General features: G+C 40.1%; 1 protein-coding gene across 2 annotated transcripts in view; it reads left to right on the forward strand.

Moving 5' to 3' along the window:
- The first annotated feature begins 6,574 nt into the window (after window positions 1-6,574).
- Window positions 6,575-19,726, forward strand: part of LOC140200423 (SH3 domain and tetratricopeptide repeat-containing protein 2-like) — a 120,890-nt gene continuing 107,738 nt past the window's right edge. The window contains exons 1-3 of one of the 2 annotated variants that reach the window (XM_072263721.1): window positions 6,575-6,974; window positions 7,121-7,189; window positions 13,346-14,041. In XM_072263721.1, coding sequence (XP_072119822.1) covers window positions 13,729-14,041 — 313 coding nt within the window. In that variant the 5' untranslated portion in view covers window positions 6,575-6,974; window positions 7,121-7,189; window positions 13,346-13,728. Of the gene's footprint in view, window positions 7,190-13,345; window positions 14,042-19,726 lie in introns of both variants that reach the window. The other variant, XR_011886621.1, reaches the window with a different exon arrangement.

A 19,726-nucleotide genomic window follows, 5' to 3' on the forward strand; every position in this document is an offset into this window, starting at 1 on the left:
AGATGAGTTATTAACTTCAAACTTTCTGCATAATTACTCAAAGAGCTGAACTGCATGCACATGTAACGAGAGCTGTATAACTCATTTCCTTCTACCTTAGGCCACGACCTTATCAATCACCCTTTGTAAATGTGATTCTGTTGCTTGCATCATATCAGTGTGCCCATGTAGACGTAGAGACTTCATCATGGTACTCTGCATCTTGTACAAGTTCGCTAGCTGGGGTAAAATTCAGACCGAGAACCTGAGGACATGAGCCTCAGCCAAGCAGCAGCAAGAGGAGATGAAGGTTTCTGAGACAAAGTCTCCACTCCAGTAGACAAGAGAGATATTGTTTCATAGGGTTAGAAGGGAGTCCAACACAGAATCACTATTTTAAAAAGGAGCATGCCAAATTATAGACTCCAATGGCATCTAACTATCTCTTTCCACATTCCAATTTTAACATCAGCATTGTTCACCAATAATCAGCCCATGAATAAGAAACTATAAGATGTTTAAAATTCCCCTAAATTGTGCTCTGTTCATCCTCCCTGTACTAAATATAACACGCAAACTTGCTTAAATGTCTCTATTTCCTATTGAGGGTCCTTCGCAAAAACAATCACGATCTTTGTAGGTGATACACCTTCTTTGGATAAGTTCCACTCTGCAGATCAAAACATAGGTCAAAATGTTAGATTATTTTCTTCTGTTGCTTAATAATACCGAGTGGAAACTTTCACTCTCTACCTCCACCAACTATCTGTCACAATGGTTCTTGCCCTCAACTGCATTTACTGCTCATGGATTAATTTTGCAGATGTCTTTGTGAAAATCACTCCTCTATATTGTCTTATTTTGTGCACTGCAATGCAGTTCATCTTAATCTCTGCTGTTTTAGGAAACATGAATTTTAAAACATTTTTTAGATATTATATTCTACATTGGTCAATCTTAAAATATCCTCACTTGTTTCTTGTTTTAGAACCATTGAGATAACCAGGCCTGGAATATCTAGTATGGTTAAAACTCAAATATTATGCATGAAAAAGCCTCCATTCTCTTTAGCATTTTGTCAACGTATGTGTTTAAATTTGTTTCAAATCTGCAAAACATAAAACAGGTATAATTTGGCGTAAACAATCTTAAAATGTAAGATACTGAAATCAGCTTTAATTTAAACAATACTGCATCAGACTAAAGCCTTGGCAGAAAAACTAGAGCAGCCTCTAGATTGAATATATCACATTGTAGAGGACCACTAATCATGTTAATTTTCAGGCTTTCAGTGAGATTTTAAAAATTATGCTTTTTGTGTACAAAAACACTAAATGGCATGTTTTCAGCAAAATTTAATTATAAGTGTTGTTTTAGTTTTCTCAGAAGCTATGATGAACATTTTTCAAAGAATGCTTTGCCAAGAATTGTATTCTAAAACTCCTGTCAATTCTGCTGATCATGCCATGACGCTGTCAGATGTGTGCCTGAGTTGAATGAAATATTGGGGGAAAAAAAAACACTTTTCTCAGTGAGAGCAATACTGAGATCATTCAGAATATTAAGGTGACTATGCAGAATAGGAAATGAAGGCTAATATGTTAATTCCTAAAATGTTTCTTCATTTTGCACTATTGATATTTCATATCATTATTCATTTAGATCTAAATAGAGTGTGTTTCAATTTTTAAAGTCACTGAGACTTGGGACATGGAATGTACACAAAATAAATAGAAAGTATTTCTCAATAAGGAGGATTTTTAAAACAAGACCTTAAAAATAAAACACAAGCACAGTGTGTGAAAATCTGGTCTAAACAAATGCAGTTCTTGAAAATTCATATACAATTTCAAGGCAATGCCACATTTTTGGACAGAATTGAGTTCCACTGGACGCATAGGCCAAGAATTTGAATTGATAGTGAAACAAAAATTGCTTTGAAGGAAGCTCCCTACAAAGATCCAGTGACCTCTGTGGTGAAAAAAATTATTGATTGCCGGTACCTGTGACCATGTTTTATATGCTAAGTGATAACATCTGTCTGCTAGCTTGAACTCAAGTCACAATGGTGTAAATAACTCAGCCCATGTTGCCGATTTCGATGCAAGCCAATGACTGGACATCACGATTTGCTGATAAATATAAACTCGTACCCTCTCTCACACTCCCTAATACTCACTCACACAAAAACACACAGTCTAATGCAGGGGTCGGCAACCATTTTGCCTCTCTGGGCCAGGTTGCGTACTAATGAGCAGATGGTGGGCCAGATAAATGCCATAAAATACTTGAAATACGGGAATTATTCATTTAAATATATCTAGTTATGTTTTGCCTCAAATTAATGAATAACGCATGCTAGAAAATCATTTGTGCTTAACCAAGGATGCCAATTAGTAATCAAAGAACTCAGATTAGTTGCAATTTATTTCAATTAAGGCATCTTTTGAATCTATTAAAAGGACACAAAGAATCTTTAAACATAAAACATATGAACATGATGCATTGAATGGTGGTAAATTAAGTATAAAAATTTTAATGCAAACAGTCAATAAATCAATGTGAAACTTGATGCTGTTTGTTGCTTGAAAGCTTCTCAATATTGGGTGTCAGACTTGTTGATGCCAAGAGCAAGACATTATCCAGATGGGCATCAGTCAATCTTGTTCTCAAATGGTTCTTAGTGTGCTTCATTTTTGAAAATAATTGCTCACACAGATAAGTACTGCCAAACAATGATGCCATCTTTTTTGCCTGGTCCACTAAGCTAGGATACTTCCCACTTGGATGAATATATTTTCTATAGAAGTCAAGCACTGACACATCTTCAGAATGAAATTTCGATCTCAATATGTCATCACACTGCATCTCAATCAAGTCCATTTGAAAAATTTCTGATGCAGTGTCCACTTCCACGTCAAACAGAGTAGCAAACAGCTTGAATTCATTTGCATGCAAGCGAGAATCAGCAAAACGAGATGAAAACTCTTTTCTCAATTCTTGCACCATATTCACAAAAATGCCTGGATCTTGTGCTTTACTTTTTTGAGAAGTGGGAAAATGTGCACAATTTCCTTTTTGAAGCTTGTACTCCCACAATTGCAGCTTCCTTTCCACTGTGGCGGGTCACGTAATGTCACCTGATATTTGCCAACTTCTTCACAGCAACATTTTCTAGACAAACGAGACAAACTCGTTTCCCAGCTTGCTCGATGAAGAAGTAATCTAGTGTCCAAGTGTCTTGGAAATTTCGGCGCTCAGTGTCTACCTTCCTGCGTTTTACATTCATTGCCACTGGAATTTTTTTCTTCAATTTTATTTCAAAATGCGAGTTATTCAACAAGTATCGTAGCACATGTAAATATCTGGATATTTAGCATGGATTTCTTGTTAAGACACAGTGACGCTGTTTCTGTTTACAAATTTGAACGATCCCATCTGAAAACCTACGCGTGCACGGAGAGTATCTAATACATATTAACAACGTAGTCTGCCTTCCCGTCATTCATATGGAACAAAACGGAACGTGGGGCCAGTGTAACAAGGCGCCATGCATGTCCATCAGCGTGGTCGCGTGAAACACTCAAAATAAGGAAAAGTCGCTTGCGGGCTGGATAAGCATAGTATCCCAATATTTGCTTGTGGGCCGGATTTGGCCCGTGGGCTGTAGGTTGCCTACCCCTGGTCTAATGCATATGGCATTCCTCAGGCTCCTCCCTCAAAATCTTCCCACTGTCCCAGCATCTCTTGTTTCAGATCACCCATCCACAGTGTCCCTATCTCCTGTCAATTCTCATTTAATTCCAGCCCATTTCCCACTCCCCTCAATTCCCAGTGCAAGACAACCCCGCACTGCCTCTGCCTACCCCCCCCCCCCCCGTGGCTAATTGTCCTACCACAGCCTGTCCCACTGGCTCCAAATCCTGGAGCCCAGCCCTGAGTTCCAGTTTCCCTCAGAAAATCTTGAAAAAACATGGCAGCTACCCAAGGCTGGCATATCGCATTCTCCTGCAGCTCTGTGGGCTGCTTGGTCAGTCCCTGTGTGAGTTTTTCCAACTGCAAAAGGCAGGTTCATTCTCTGGGAGTGGCAGCCTCTCATTCAGCCAATATCTTCACTCAGCATATGTAAATACCTTAAACTAACTGACCTGAACTCTGTATTTTGCTCTGCCCTAACCCAGGCATTTTTCTCTCCTGTATATGCACAGCCGAGGGATGTCACTCTCCCTCGCTGACCAAAATACATAGGCTGTGCCCAAACCCATGGAGAAATTATCTCCTGTGTTTTCTAAACCCAGAGGGCCCTTTTCCTCTGCTCTGCCCCCTTTACACATGTCCCTTTAAGCTCTGTCTCAAAGCCCACATGGCATTTGTTATTGAAGCACCAGTTCAACAAGTTTCTATCATTCAATCATTTGATAAGGTTCCACACATGAGGGTGTTTGACAAGATAAAATCCTATGGCATTACACAGAAATATACTGGCCAGGAGGTAATGAGTGGGAACAAAGAGGGCCTTTTCTGGTTGGCTGCCAGTGACTAGTGGTGTTCCTCAGGGCTCAGTATTGGAACTGCTACTTTTCACATTGTTTCTCAATGAACTGGATAATGGATATGATGGCTTTGTGGCAATGTTTGCAGATGATACAAGGGGTAGGTAGTGCTGAGGAAACAATGTGATTGCAGCAGGACTTAGACAAATTGGAAGAATGGGCAAAAAGTGGCAGATGGAATACAGTGTTGGGAAATGTATGATAATGCTTTTTGATAAAAGGAACAATAGTGCCGACTATTATCTAAATGGGGAAAAATATCAAACTTCAGAGGTGCAGAGAGACTTAGGAGTCCTATTGTAAGACTCCCAGAAGGTTAGTTTACAGATTGAGTCTGTGGTAAAGAAGGCCAATCCAATGTTGGCATTTATTTCAAGGGGAATAGAATATAAAAGCAAGGAGGTAATGCTGAAGCTTTATTAGACACTAGTCAGGCTGCACTTGGAATATTGTCAACAGTTTTGGGCCCCATACCTCAGGAAGGATGTGTTGTCATTGGAGAGGGTCCAGAGGAGGTTTATTAGGATGATTCCAGGAATGAAGGGGTTAACATATGAGGAGCATTTGGCAGCTTTGGAATTTAGAGGAATGCGTAGGGATCTCATTGAAACCTACCAAATGTTTAAAGGACCAGATAGGCTGGATGTGGAGAGGATGTTTCCTGTGGTGGGGTATCCGGAACTAGAGGGCACAGCCTCAAAATTGAGGGGTGACCTTTCAGAACAGAGGTAAGGAGGAATTTTTTTAGCCAGACAGTAATAAATCTGTGGAACACTCTACCACAGACTGCAGTGGAAGCCATCCGTGGGTATATTTAAGGTGGAAGTTGATAGTTTCCTGATGGGATGTGGCGAGAAGGCAGGTGTATAGGGTTACGTGGGATCTGGGATCAGTCATGATGGAATGGGGGAACAGACTCGATGGGCTGAAAGGCCTAATTTGCTTCTATGTCTTTTGGTCGAAGATACAGAAAAGTATAGATTTGGCATTCAGCAGAGAGTTGAGAAAGAACTTCTTCAGTCAGAGAATAGTCAATTGTCAGAATGTTCTATGTTCCAGTGCTAATGAGGTTCACTTACCGACGATACTCAAGAAGAGGCATTTGAAACAGGTGACCAAGAGATACTGAGATAGTAGGAAAGGAGTGCTGAGGTAAAAAAAAAAATCAGCTATGTTGTCACTGAATTGCAGGGCAAAAATAAGGGGCTGAAATGCCATTCTCTGCTTTTATGTTAATATGCCGTCAGATAAAATTTTTTTCAGGACGGAAACGCAGAAAGCGAAACTTAGCATTCTTAAACATTTTGAATATTAGACAGCGCGGCAAATAAAGACTGCATTATTACAACTTTGCTAAAAGATCATACGATTTTTATTCATTTTATTGATAATTTTAAAATCCTCCATATTTTTAATATCTATCTGAGGGAATTTCAAAAAATGATGACAGTTATCGCTTAGGACACTATTGAAAACGCAAGCAACAATATTCACGATATTTTAGCGCAAGGGGTGGGTTTTAACTTAAGTCAATCGAACAATTTTCTCTTGATACCACTGGCGGCCAACAGCTCACAGTCGCTTCGTTCATCCATGTGGAGGAATTTGGTGCCATTACTATTAGAGAATCTGGGCCACTGCCAGTGACCGGGGAATGCTGCATTTGCCAAAAATAAAACATGCGCTCTGTGGTCCATGGAATTAAATTTCAGAGGTAGTTCTACAACTTGAGGCGACATTGCCCTACTGGCCAGTGATGAAATATGGGGCAACTGAGGTTAAAACTGCACTATATTTACGCCCACCCCCACCAAAATTCAACCGTCTTTAAGGTTAAATAATGATTTAAGCATGCCAGTTGGCACGATATAGAGGAAACTGAGGTAATATTGAAAGTTTATTAAAGGAAGGCAGACTTATCCCGTCTCACAAGTAATTGTGTGTTGTAAGATTTGTTACTATTGCGCTATCCAACAGTTAACGCCGCGACGGCACTATTCAGGGCAGTCCTAATGCGAGGTGAGATGACTGCAGGGATGGTGTGATGACTGCTCCTAATGTAACGAGGAAGAAAATCAAGTTGATTCATTCTTATTAAGATAAATTATGAAACCTCACAGGGAGAGCGTATCTGCACTTGTCTTCCGGTTTGCTGGGGCATTTCAAGTCGCCGCCCTTCCCAGACTGTTCTGGGCAAAATTACGAAGGTCGTTTAAACTTCCACTTTTCTGAATCTCTGAGACTGCGGGTCGGAAACAACAGGAAGTTTGCTTCGATCACTGGACGTCAGGTTCCCCGTTTACCTGTCACCTGGAACGATTCCAACATCGCAACACGCTCGGAGGATCTGCGGCTGCCTTCCAACCCTGCTCCGAGTTGAATGGCTCTGGCTGCCGCAGCGTTCCCCAGTTGTTTTGCGGAGGTCAGCAGCGATCGGCTGCAGTGAGTACAATATTCGTCACCCCTTCGAAACGAGGCTCTCAGTAATCCACTCGCGGTGTATCATCGTTTTATTTTGCAACCAACTAACTTCAGATTGTTTTGCTGTTACTGCATTGACAGACCACTGCAATGTATTAATTTTGTAGATCTTTTGAGCAGGGTCTGCTTTGGGATCGGTTGAAAGCTCCACTGATGTTGAGACCAAACTCCAACAGGTTAGTTCTGATTTTATTGCGATATTTCATTCTGATTGACTTTTTCCACAATAATTTATTCTTGAAATATCACTATACCCTTGTAAGTGCAGGCTATTTGGTGGCTTGTCCCATTAACCAATTCACGGGTCTAAGCTGCCCAGTTTAAGGTGGGTGGTAGGGGGAGGGGAATCATGTTTTCCCCAGCCCAATCTTGCTTTCGCCAAGCTGTACACGGTCACAGGATAGCCAGCAGGGAAGCTGGCTCTTTCCACAGTTCTTTCATGGGGAAGTGATGTATATCACAAAGAGCCTTTGTTTCTTCTGATTTAGTAATATCTCATTCAGCTAGAATGCAAGGAAATTGGAGCAGGGGTAAGCTATTGGACCCCACCATTCAATGTGACCATGGCTAATCTAAGCTGGCCTTAAATTTCTTCTGTGCCCAGTCCCCACAACCTGAAATTCCTCAATTACTTGTTTACTGTCACTCGAAATATTAGATTTCTACCATCCTTAACATTCACAACTCTTTGAGAGAAGAAATTTCACCATACTTGTTAATGCCCCCTTATTTTGACATTATGCCCATGTGTATGGCCCTCTCACCAGTAAAGACATCTCAACATCCACCCTGTCAAGCCTTCCCTTAGGATATTTTATGTTTGGGTAAGTTCACTTCCTATTCTTCTAAACTTTAAGGAATGCAAATCCAAACTGTCTGCCTTCTGTTATTGGACAATCTTCTCATCCTAGGAGGCAGCATGGTGAATCTCCTTTGGACTTCCTCCAATATACCACATCATTCTGCTTTAAGTAAGGAGATCAAACTGTGCACATTATTCCACGTGTGGCTTCACCAACACACTGTGCAACTTTATTATTCTTTGTTCTGACCTCTTTGCAATGTATGTTTGCATAATTGTTGGACCTACCTGCCAATGTTTGTGATTCATGTACTAGAACACATAGATCCCCCTATGGTTCACTCACTTGCAGTCTCTTTGCATTTAGATAAATAGAATTTCTTTGAGGTAGCTGTTTTGCTTGGCCATGGCGAAGATTGGTGATAATTAAATAGGTCCTTCACAGCATGGGGCCAGTAGGCTGTGTGACCTCATCCTTTGACTGAAAGCTGTGGCCTAGTATCTCACGGATAGCGCTGCACACACAAATTTCTAAGTCTTGTATGGAAAGAAGTAACTGCGATAACCTACAAATTAAATTGTGGTTGTAGAATTTGTTCCAGAAATGTCAGGTATTTGTACCAGAAATGTCAGAAATTTGAATGGCATTTGTGCTGATAATAAGCACAACTTTCAGAGTATAACCCAGCCAAGGCTCTGCACACTGTCCTCTTCTTCTTTGGGAGATGCCTGTTTTCTCCTCTGCAACTCCCAATTGGGGCTAATTAGGGCCAGAATTGTTGGCAATCTTTCTGATTCCATTATCATTCTCCAAATTTGGTCCAATCCTTGAAGGAGATCCCAAATCAATCCTCAATCACTGTTGTTTCCCCCCACCCCCCGTTATCTCCATAATCAGATCTCTTCTGATGATCCCACCTCTCACAGAAATTATTCTTCTTTCTTAATCCATTGTTTTGCCTCTATAATAGTTGACAGGACATTCGGGCATAAAAATAAGAAGAATCTGTAGGTCCAGGGAATCAAAGATGAAAACAAACTGTTGGAAGTACCCTGCAGATGAAGTGACACCTATTGGAAGAGAAACAAGTCAACCCTTAAGGCCAAAAGCCCATTAAACTAAATAGCTCCTTCATCTTTTCCATTTCTACATTCGCTCCCCATCCACCCAGCTTTAGGAACACCTACTGTATGTGCTCACTTTCTACCCTCCTGCCTCCAGATCACCCTTTGTAATTTCAGATACCTCAAAAGTCCTCAGGGCTGTGTTCTAAGCCCCCTCCTTTACTCTCTGTATGACCATGACTGTGTCACTGCCCACAGCTCCAATCTGCTAATTAAATTTGCTGATGATGCTCTACTGATTGGCCTAATCTCAAATAATAATGAGGCAGCCTAAGAAGAAGTCATCACCCTGACACAATGGTGTCAAGATAACAACCTCTCCCTCAAGGTTGCAAAAACAAAGGAGGTGGATGTGGACTACATGAGGAATGGAGAAAGGCTAACCCCTATAGACATCAATGGATCTGGGGTTGAGAAGGTGAACAGCTTTAAGTTCCTCGGCATAAACATTACGGAGGATCTCACGTGGTCTGTACATACCGGCTGTGTGGTGAAAAAGGCACAATAGTGCCTCTTTCACCTCAGACGATTGAAGAAGTTTGGTATGGGCCCCCAAAGAACTTTCTACTAGGACACAATTGAAAACATCCTGGCTGGCTACATCACTACCTGGTATGGGAACTGCGCTTCCTTCAATTGCAGGACTCTGCGGAGAGTGGTGCGGACAGCCCAGTGGATCTGTAGATGTGAACTTCCCACTATTCAGGACGTTTACAAAGACAGATGTGTAAAAAGGGCCCGAAGGATCATTGGGGACCCGAGACACCCCAACCATAAACTGAGCCAGCTGCTACCATCTGGGAAATGGTAACGCAGCATAAAAGCCAGGACCGACAGGCTCTGGGACAGCTTCTTCCACCAAGCCACCAGACTGATTAATTCATGCTGATGCACCTGTATTTCTATGTTATATTGTTGTACATACTGTTTATTATAAATTACTATAAATTGCAGATTGCACATTTAGATGGAAACATAACATAAAGATTTTTACTCCTCATGTATGTGAAGGATGTAAGTAATAAAGTCAATTCAATTCATTTCAATTCAAAGTGAAGGCATCTGCAGATGTATCTTCCATACTACCTCCCATATCACTGCCTTTTAACTCTTCCTGTCATCATCCAGGAACCCAAACACAGCTTCTAGGAGAATTATCGTTACTTCTCCTATCCCCAATTTAGTATACACTCTGTAGCCAGCATATTAAGTACTTCCATTCATAGTCTTCTGCTGCTGTAGCCCATCCAGCTTGAACCAGTCTGTCCATTCCCCTCTGACCTCTCTCATTAACAAGGCATTTTGCCCACAGAGCTGCCACTCACTGGATTTTTAAAAATTTTTTGCACCATTCTCTGTTGTGCGTGAAAATCCCAGCAGATCAGCAGTTTCTAAGACACTCAAACCACACTGTCTGGCACCAACGTTCCTTCCACATTCAAAATCACTTAGATTACGTATATTCCCCATTTAAATGTTTGGTCTGCACCAACAACTGAACCTCTTGACCATGTCTGCATGCTTATATACACTGACTTGCTGCTATGTCATTGTCAGATTAGATACAGTTCTTGCATTACTGAGCAGGTGTATAGGTGTACCTAAGTCAAGTTGCCACTCAGTGTACCTCATGTTCTCTCCTCCTAGACTGGAAATAAAAATTTAGATTGGATGACTGCTTTTTTGAATATGTTGTTTAAATCCCCAAGAACTCCATCTGCAAAATCTTAAAAACATTGCTTTTGCCCTTATTTTTCCCAAAGACAGTTGGCAGCATTAACAATGCTTCTCTCTCAACAGTGTTACCTGACTGGCTTTGTATTCTGAGCATTTACTATTTTGGTTCAAGAAAAAACATAATATTTGACACCAAGCAATTTCTTTGTTAACCAAGCCACCACTTCTGGTTAATTTTTGCATGAAATTAATTACCTTAGAGAGCTATTTCACAGCATCAGTGATTCTTCATGGAATCCTACACTGCCTATTATATAAAAATAGAGAAGGAACATTTGACTACATTGTTGTATATTTTCCTAGCATTTTCACTGCATTCATATATGAAGTCTGTATGCTACCGTCCATTTGTCAGGACAGTACTATGGTTAAAAGCAAGTTAATTGACTATCAAACTACTTGCTGGTTGTGGCATCTTGTGAACAAATGGTTACTCCATTTCCCTATGTGATGACAATTACCACATTTCAAGAAGGAAAAGTCATTCATTGACTGAAATGTCCTTTGAGATATTCTTGGAATGTGGAAGTCACTTTATGAATTCAAGGTCTAATTTCTAGGACAATGAATGCTGCATATTAATGCTATATGCTCGCATTCTTCGTTTACTGTGCACAGTGTAGAAGAGCCTGAATTAACATTGCATTCTTCATCTCTTGATTTGTAGCATATTATCACTACCATCCTCATGCCATTTTGCCAATTTTCTTTTGATCTGAGGAGCAGGTTGAATTTATTTTTCGACTGGGAAAGCATTGTTCTATGCTGCTAGGGATAATGGTATATTTATTATTTTTTATTTAGAGATATAACATGGTAACAGATCCTTCTTGCCGAACGTCACCCAATTACACCCATGTGACCAATTAACCTTATCTTTATAGTGCAGTGTTCATTTAGATTTTAGTTCTGTGGTGCATTGAAACTGGAAAGCCTTGACATATGACTTTTAAATAATATCACATAAACCAATTTTAATTTGTTTTTCCTTTTGTCTTATGCCCTGGTGTTTTAGATCCTTCAGTATGAACATGAATATTTGCATGTTTTCTTCCACCTGTTAAATTTTGCTTTGGGGATTTTTTTCCAACTCACTGAAGATTTTTTTTTTACACATTGATTATATATTTGTATAATCTAAATTAATCTAGGTTTCTGCTTCAATAAAGATTATTGCTTCTAAAGATTGTTACTAGTGCTAAAAGTGGACCTTGCCAATAAAATACATAATATGGTTTCTTTTATATCCTAGTTAAATATTAATTTATATAATCAAGCTGAGTAAAAGGAAATTTTCAATGACTCAGAGTGTCCTTGAGGAAAATTGGTTTGTCCTCGCTATCAAAACAGAATACAGTTGTGCCATTTCTTGAAATTATCAGCTTCAAAGACCAACTGCAGGTTTTTCTTTCCATGTTCTACTATGCTTCACAAATAGAAATAAAGTATATTCTGAGCATTGTATTACTATGCAGGCACTTTTGAAAACAAAAACTCCCTCTGCATGATATAAGGTGTATCAGCCAGAATATTTGCAGTGACTAATGGGTGGACATCTCCATTTCATTCTACTGAGTGAGCCACTTTAAATCTCTCAAATCTTTCACTGATTTGAGATTTTTTTTGGTTGGGTGGGGGGAGTCAATGGCTTTGATTAAAACAGAATACAAAAATACCTGTCATGAACAGATGTGATTAACCATAAGTGGAAAAGTTCGATTTGACTTGGTTCTCCGCCCTTTCTTCAAATAGACGAGAAATGGAACATCCATATTGATGTTCATGGAATTTTGGCCTGACCTGTTTTTCATCTTGACCTTTTTTTTTTAAAGCTGTGTGTGCCAGGGAGAGGAAAGTAGAAAAATAGCAAGTTAGGATCAAACTGCAATTTCACTTGTGCCAGCTGCAAATACTATTTGGTAGTGTACGAGCAGAAGGAGAACCTTTGACTATACTGAATAAATATATGAACACAGGCTTTCTTATGTGTAGTCAAATAGTTCAATGCCTACAAGCATTTAAAGAAAAATATACTGTTAGTTCATAGTTTTATTTGGTTATTGGTGTTATTTTTGGGAAAATACAAAACCTCAATCTGCAAAAACAGCACATACTGTATTTTGCAATAAGGTAGAAATAAACAGGGCTTGGCATACTTGGATAATGGTGTGTCATCAAATAAATATTCTATATATCACATTATTAAAAAAGACTTTTCTAAATATACTTTCAAGGAAATATTATTTTTCCACAAATTTCATACTTTACAATAATATACTAGTCTTCTGATATGAATGGTTCCTGTTCTGTTTCCATACCCCCCGACTAAGACATTTTCAGAGATGAACACTAACTTAGTTTCTTCACAACTTGAATTGGCATGGATCTGTGTTCATTCTTCTGTTTGTTTCACATAACCTGTAGAAATTATGCTCAGAAAACTTTTCCACCTTGTATCTGCAACCCATCAGATTGCTGGCCAAATATTTAACTATTTGTACATAAAATAGCTGTAAGGAAATAATTTTAAATGCAGATAGCTATATGCCTCCGACTCAGAAAAAATGAGTGAATCTGCCATTTGGACTTACCTATCTGGACCTGTTGCAAATAGCAAAAACAAAACACCCCTCTTAGTGTCTTTAACTTCATCTGTTTTATTTTGCAGAAATGAAATTCACGATTGATTAACACAGAGACATCTGGTAAAAATTAATGAAAAACAGGTGATATTGATGTGAAATTAGAACAAAGACGACTTTATGCATATTGTACATGATTTCAGCCCAGTGAATACAACAACGGAAGATGAGAAGACAGACACACAAGGTTAAATAATATTGGAAAAGCTGACTCTCCGCTTTAAATATATCAAGAATCCAGCTGCTGGATCCTGGCACAGGGACAAAATTTTAAAACTGATAATTACCAAGCATACAGATGATTTGTGATCAAATCCTTTTAAATCTTTATGGTAAAACAGCCTGAGAATCATAGCACAGGGAGAAAACAAATAGTATATTTTCTACTGTCAATGGCCACTATTTACAAATGCCGCTAATGCAGAAAATAGGCGGCCAGGCGCTTCATGGACACAGAACTGCTGGTATTGCAAATAAGAAACAGTGCAGTTTAGATGTGAATTCAGCTGAAGAGGAAAAGAGAACAAAGGGCTTCAACAATAGTTTGGAACCACTACCAGGAACTGCAAGATACACAGATCCGCTCAGAGACGGAATGCTGAACTGTAACACACAATTGAGTTGCACCAGAGTAGAGGAGGAGACTGAATCTGAATTGTTTAGCAGCAGGCTTGTTGGGATTGAGGAAAACAGCACCAGCACAACTACTGCAGTCACTACAGGTAGGTGACCAAATTTAACTCCATGAAGTCTTTCAAATAATAGAGAAATAACATTGCCTTGAAGAAAAATACAGTGATTAAGTAAAATTTCTTTGCATTTTGTTAATAAGTTTTGAGTCGACATGAGTGCCAGTGTGCTGAGATCCAATGATTTTAACAGATATGCGACGGGATTGTATTTTTCGTAAACTCTTATTATATACATAGATTAAGCACCAAACATAATGAAGGGAGAAACATACTGTATTTGTATAATGATTGTAATAGTCATACTAATGATAACTAAACAGTGTTTACTTCAGTTACTATTACGTTAGGAATATTTTGCAATTTTAATATATTTAGCAATGCATTTCCTTTACTTGTTGCATTGCAGTGATTTATAAATAAGCTATTCTTGAATCTTATTTTGAAAAGTAAAGGAATATTTTCGAGTGTATTTCTGTGTATTAAGATAATTTTAATTTTAGAATTGAACTTCTGAATTAGATAAACTTGTCACACCATCTATTGAAAATAACTCATTAATAATACTCCTGTCTATAGCAGACTGTGTGGTACAGCAAACTTGGAAACTTGTGTTTTAAATGGAAAACCTTTCTCAGGGAATGTAGGTCGGATCAGTGCTGAATATGTCACAAATCTTGGCAGAATGGAAGAAGGAGCATGGTAGGGAGCTCTATATTTTCAGCATGTATGAGATTGCAGGACCGTAAGCTCACCCAAAAGCCAAGGAATTTAATGGTAGAGGGCAGAAGTGTATGCACAATTACAGGTCCACTTTTATTAAGATTATTAAAACTACCTTTTCCCTTACCAGCCTCCCTGACCCCTACTCACACATGCCCCTACAACATGAAGATCTGTTAATAATACAATTTTGATCGGGTATTCTTTAATTCTATTTATTTGTTGGTCTCCCTTTGTGACCTCTGTCAAGTGTTGGGTAATTTCAGTCAGAAAAGCAAAGGGATACATTCGATCCTCTGGATGTGTTTTTTTAATGTTTGTTTTTTTGGACTTCGATATTCATTGAGAATGACCTACATCGATTAGAAGATGGGAAACAGCTTTTGTTTAATTATTGATCAGCAAAGGCGGAAAATATAGGTTAATAGAAGCTAACCATCTTTATTGTGTTTGTTAACTCTTTGCCCTCTGAAAATTACTTTTTTTTTACTGTCGCTGTTTTTCTAAAGCGACAAAGGCTTTAAAATTACTTTGGAGTAAAGATCTTTCTGATTCTTATGGGCTTTTCACTTCAGAAGATAGATAAATGAGGAAAGTTTTTAATTTGTCTCCCATTGATTTGGCAGGGGCCTCTGTTGTGGCATACTTGATGTCCCAATGCTTTCTACTACTTCCTTTATTTGTTCTATAGGATCCTTCAAGAGTGAGTTTTCTTGTCCCACTCGGTGCTAACAAATGGGGTTATGTCCTGAAAGAGACATCCCAACCTACGGCTACTCAGTGAATTGAGTTATCATTCTGCCTGATGCCTCCTCTTTGAGATTTTTTAAGCCTCCTCAGATTAGGTGTTTTGCACTGTTCGGTGTCATGGTCACCCAGAGGCCTAGACTAACAATCCAAAGACCAGTGTTCAAATCCTCTTATGGGAGCTGTGGCGTTTCAATTTAGTTCATGGTCTGGAGTCTTTCTCATCATTAGTAATGCCCCTGGGATTTAGGGCAATCTAAGTAGTCACTGATCACAGTTGAAGGGGATAGAGGGAGGAAATCTGGCCTGTGTGACTCTAGAGAACCTGGTTGACTATGAAATGAATTAAGCTACTCATTTCAAAAACAAGCAGGAATAGAAAATAATTGATGACTTTGTCAGTGACATATAAATTCCACCTCCAACAAAAATACATTTAATGCAAGGAAAAATTCAATGGTCATGAGATTTATTTCCATTCTGTAAAAGGATAACTCTACTGGGTGTTTTTTATATACCACCCAATAATAACAGGGGCATTGAGGAGCAGATAGGGAGACAGATTCTGGAAAGGTGTAATAATAAGAGGGTTGTCATGGTTGGAGATTTTAATTTCCCAAATATTGATTGGCACCTCCCTAGCGCAAGGGGTTTAGATGGGGTGGAGTTTGTTATGTGTCTTCAGGAAGGTTTTCTGACACAATATGTAGATAAGCCTACAAAACGAGAGGCTGTTCTTGATCTGGTATTGGGAAATGAACCTGGTCAGGCATCAGGTCTCTCAGTGGGAGAGCATTTTGGAGACAGTGATCACAATTCTATCTCTTTTACTGTAGCATTGGAGAGGGTTAGGAACAGACAAGTTAGGAAAGTGTTTGATTGGAGTAAGGGGAAATATGAAGTTATCAGGCAGGAACTTGGAAGCATAAATTTGGAAGAGATGTCCTCGGAAATGTACAGCAGATATCTGGCAAATGTTCAGGGGATATTTGCGTGGTGTTCTGCGTAGGTACATTCCGATGAGACAGGGAAAAGATAGTGGGGTACAGGAACCGTGGTGTACAAAAGCTGTTGAAAATCTAGTCAAGAAGAACTGAAAAGCTTACGAAAGGTTCAAAAAACTAGGTAATGATAGAGCTCTAGAAGATCGTAAGGCTAGCAGGAGGGGGCTTAAGAAAAAAATTGGGAGAGCCAGGTGGGGCTATGAGTAGACCTTGACGAGCCAGATTAAAGAAAACCCCAAGGCATTCTACAAGAATGTGAAGAACAAGAGAATAAGACATGAGGGAATAGGACCAATCAAATGTGACAGTGGAAAAGTGTGTATGGAACTGGAGGAGATAGCTGAGGTACTTAATGAATACTTTGCTTCAGTATTCACTACAGAAAAGGATCTCGGCAATTCTAGGGATGACTAATAGCGGATAGAAAAGCTTGAGCATATCGACATTAAGGAAGAGATTGTGTTGGAGCTTTTGGAAAGCATCAAGTTGGATAAGTCTCTGGGAATGGATGAGATGTACCCCAGGCTATTGTGGGAGGCGAGGTAGGAGATTGCTGAGCCTCTGGCAATGATATTTGCATCATGAATGGGGATGGTGGAGGTTCCAGAGGATTGGAGGGTTGCAGATGTTGTTCCGTTATTCACGAAAGGGAGTAGAGATAGCCCAGGAAATTATAGACCAGTGCATCTTACTTCAGTGGTTAGTAAGTTGATGGAAAAGATCCTGAGAGGCATAATATGATTAGAAATGGCTTTGTCAAAGGCAGGTTGTGCCTTACAAGCCTGATTAAATTTTTTGAGGATGTGACTAAACACGTTGATGAAGGTAGAGCAGTAGGTGTAGTGTATATGGATTTTAACAAGGCATTTGATAAGGTGCCTCATGCAAGATTTATTGAGAATGTAAGGAGGCATGGGATCCAAGGGGACCTTGCTTTGTGGATCCAGAATTGGCTAGCCCACAGAAGGCAAAGAGTGGCTGTAGATGGGTCACATTCTGCGTGGAGGTCGGTGACTAGTGGTGTACCTCAGGGATCTGTTCTGGAACCTCTTCTCTTCGTGATTTTTTATAAATGACCTGGATGAAGAAGTGAAGAGATGGGTCAGCGAAATTGCTGATGACACAAAGGTTGGAGGTGTTGTGGATAGTGTGGAGGGTTGTCAGGGGTTACAGCGGGACAGCGATAGGATGCAAAACTGGGCTGAGAAGTGGCAGATGGAGTTCAACCCAGATAAGTGTGAGGTGGTTCATTTTGGTAGGTGAAATATGATGGTAGAATATAATATCAATGATAAGACTCTTGGCAGTGTGGAGGATCAGAGGGATCTTGGGGTCCGAGTCCATAGGACACTCAAAGCTGCTGCACATGTTGACTCTGTGGTTAAGAAGGCGTATGGTGCATTGGGGTTCATCAACCATGGGATTGAGTTCAGGAGCCGAGAGGTAATGTTACAGCTATACAGGACCCTGGTCAAACCCCACTTGGAGTACTGTGCTCAGTTCTGGTCACTTCACTACAGGAAGTATGTGGAAACCGTAGAAAGGGTGCAGTGGAGACTTACAAGGATATTGCCTGGATTGGGGAGCCTGCCTTATGAGAGTAGGTTGAGTGAACTTGGCCTTTTCTTCTTGGAGCGACGGAGGATGAGGGGTGACCTGATACAGGTGTATAAGATGATGAGAGGCATTGATCGTGTGGATAGTCAAAGGCTTTTTTCCAGGGTTGAAATGGCTAGCATGAGAGGGCACAGTTTTAAGGTGCTTGAAAGTACGTACAGAGGAGATGTCAGAGGTAAGTTTTTTACATAGAGAGTGGTGAGTGCGTGGAATGGGCTGCCGGCGATGGTGGTGGAGGCAGATATGATAGGGTCTTTTAAGAGACTCTTAGATAGGTACATGGAGCTTAGAAAAATAGAGGGCTATGGGTAACCCTAGGTAATTTCTAAAGTAAGTACATGTTCGGCACAGCTTTGTAGGCCAAAGGGCCCGTATTGTGCTGTAGGTTTTTCTATGTTTCGATGATATAGGTCATTTGGATAACCACTGAAAAAAATTCACCCACAAAATATGGAGAGGAAAAATAAAATGGCAAATACTTATTTAAGAATTTGATCTGGCACATCATTAAAATGCTTTAAAAGTTTTATGTAACATTATCGTTTTGTGCTACTGATGATAGCCAGCCAGGGGGCAGGGCCACACCAGATGCCAAGGCCTTTTCGAGGCTGTAGCAGGTAGTTTATAGTGCTGTACAAGGACTCATCCATAAGCTGTGAACAGCCAAGAGACTGTGCTGTGGAAAGTGTGAATTCTGCTTACCAGTCATTGGAATACCTGCCCCGTCATCTGAAAGTGTCAGGGTCCCCACTTTTCTGAAAGTTGACCCTTTTGATATTACCTCAAAATTATTTCCCCCAGAATTTGTTGCATTCCTTCATACCAAAATAATATTTTCTTGTTTGCAGCCCTTGGTTCCACCAGCACTAATAACACTCTTTCAGATGAAAAGGTGATTGTGTCATCTCCATTACCTACGAGCTTTTAGATTAGATTACATAGATTCAATGTTATTGTCATTGTGCCGAGTACAGATACAAAGCCAATGAAATGCATTTAGCATCTGACCAGAAAAGCAAAGAATGGTGTTATTTACAAAATGACTGCGAATAAAAGAAGTGCTACAGCACACAAATATAAAAGTGCTGAGACAGTACAATACTGATGCAATACTGCTTAGCACTGTGATGAGAGGTTCAGCAGTGTCACAGCCTCAGGGAAGAAGCTCTTCCTGTGCCTGCTGGAGCAGGGGTGGAGGCTCCTGTAGCACCTACCGGATGGGAGGAGATAAAAAGGTCCATGGTTAGGGTGAGATGCATCCCTGATAATGCTTTTCGCCCTGCCCAGGCAGCGTTTATGGTAGATGTTCTCAATGGTGGGCAATTGGGTGCTGATAATCCGCTGGGCAGTTTTCACCACACGCTGGAGTGCTTTGCAGTCCGATACGGGACAATTGCCATACCACACTGAGATGCAGTTGGTGAGTATGCTCTCAATGGTACAGCGGTAAACATCCGTCAGTATCCTGGGACAGAGGTGAGCTTTCTTCATGCTCCACAGGAAATAAAGGCGTTGTTGTGCCTTTTTGATCAGGATGGAGGAGTTCAGGGACCAGGTGAGATCCTCGGAAATGTGGACACCAAGGAATTTGGAGCTTGATACACGCTCCACTACAGTTCCGTTGATG

Source organism: Mobula birostris, chromosome 7 (genome assembly GCF_030028105.1).
Source record: "Mobula birostris isolate sMobBir1 chromosome 7, sMobBir1.hap1, whole genome shotgun sequence".
NCBI lineage: Eukaryota > Metazoa > Chordata > Chondrichthyes > Myliobatiformes > Myliobatidae > Mobula > Mobula birostris.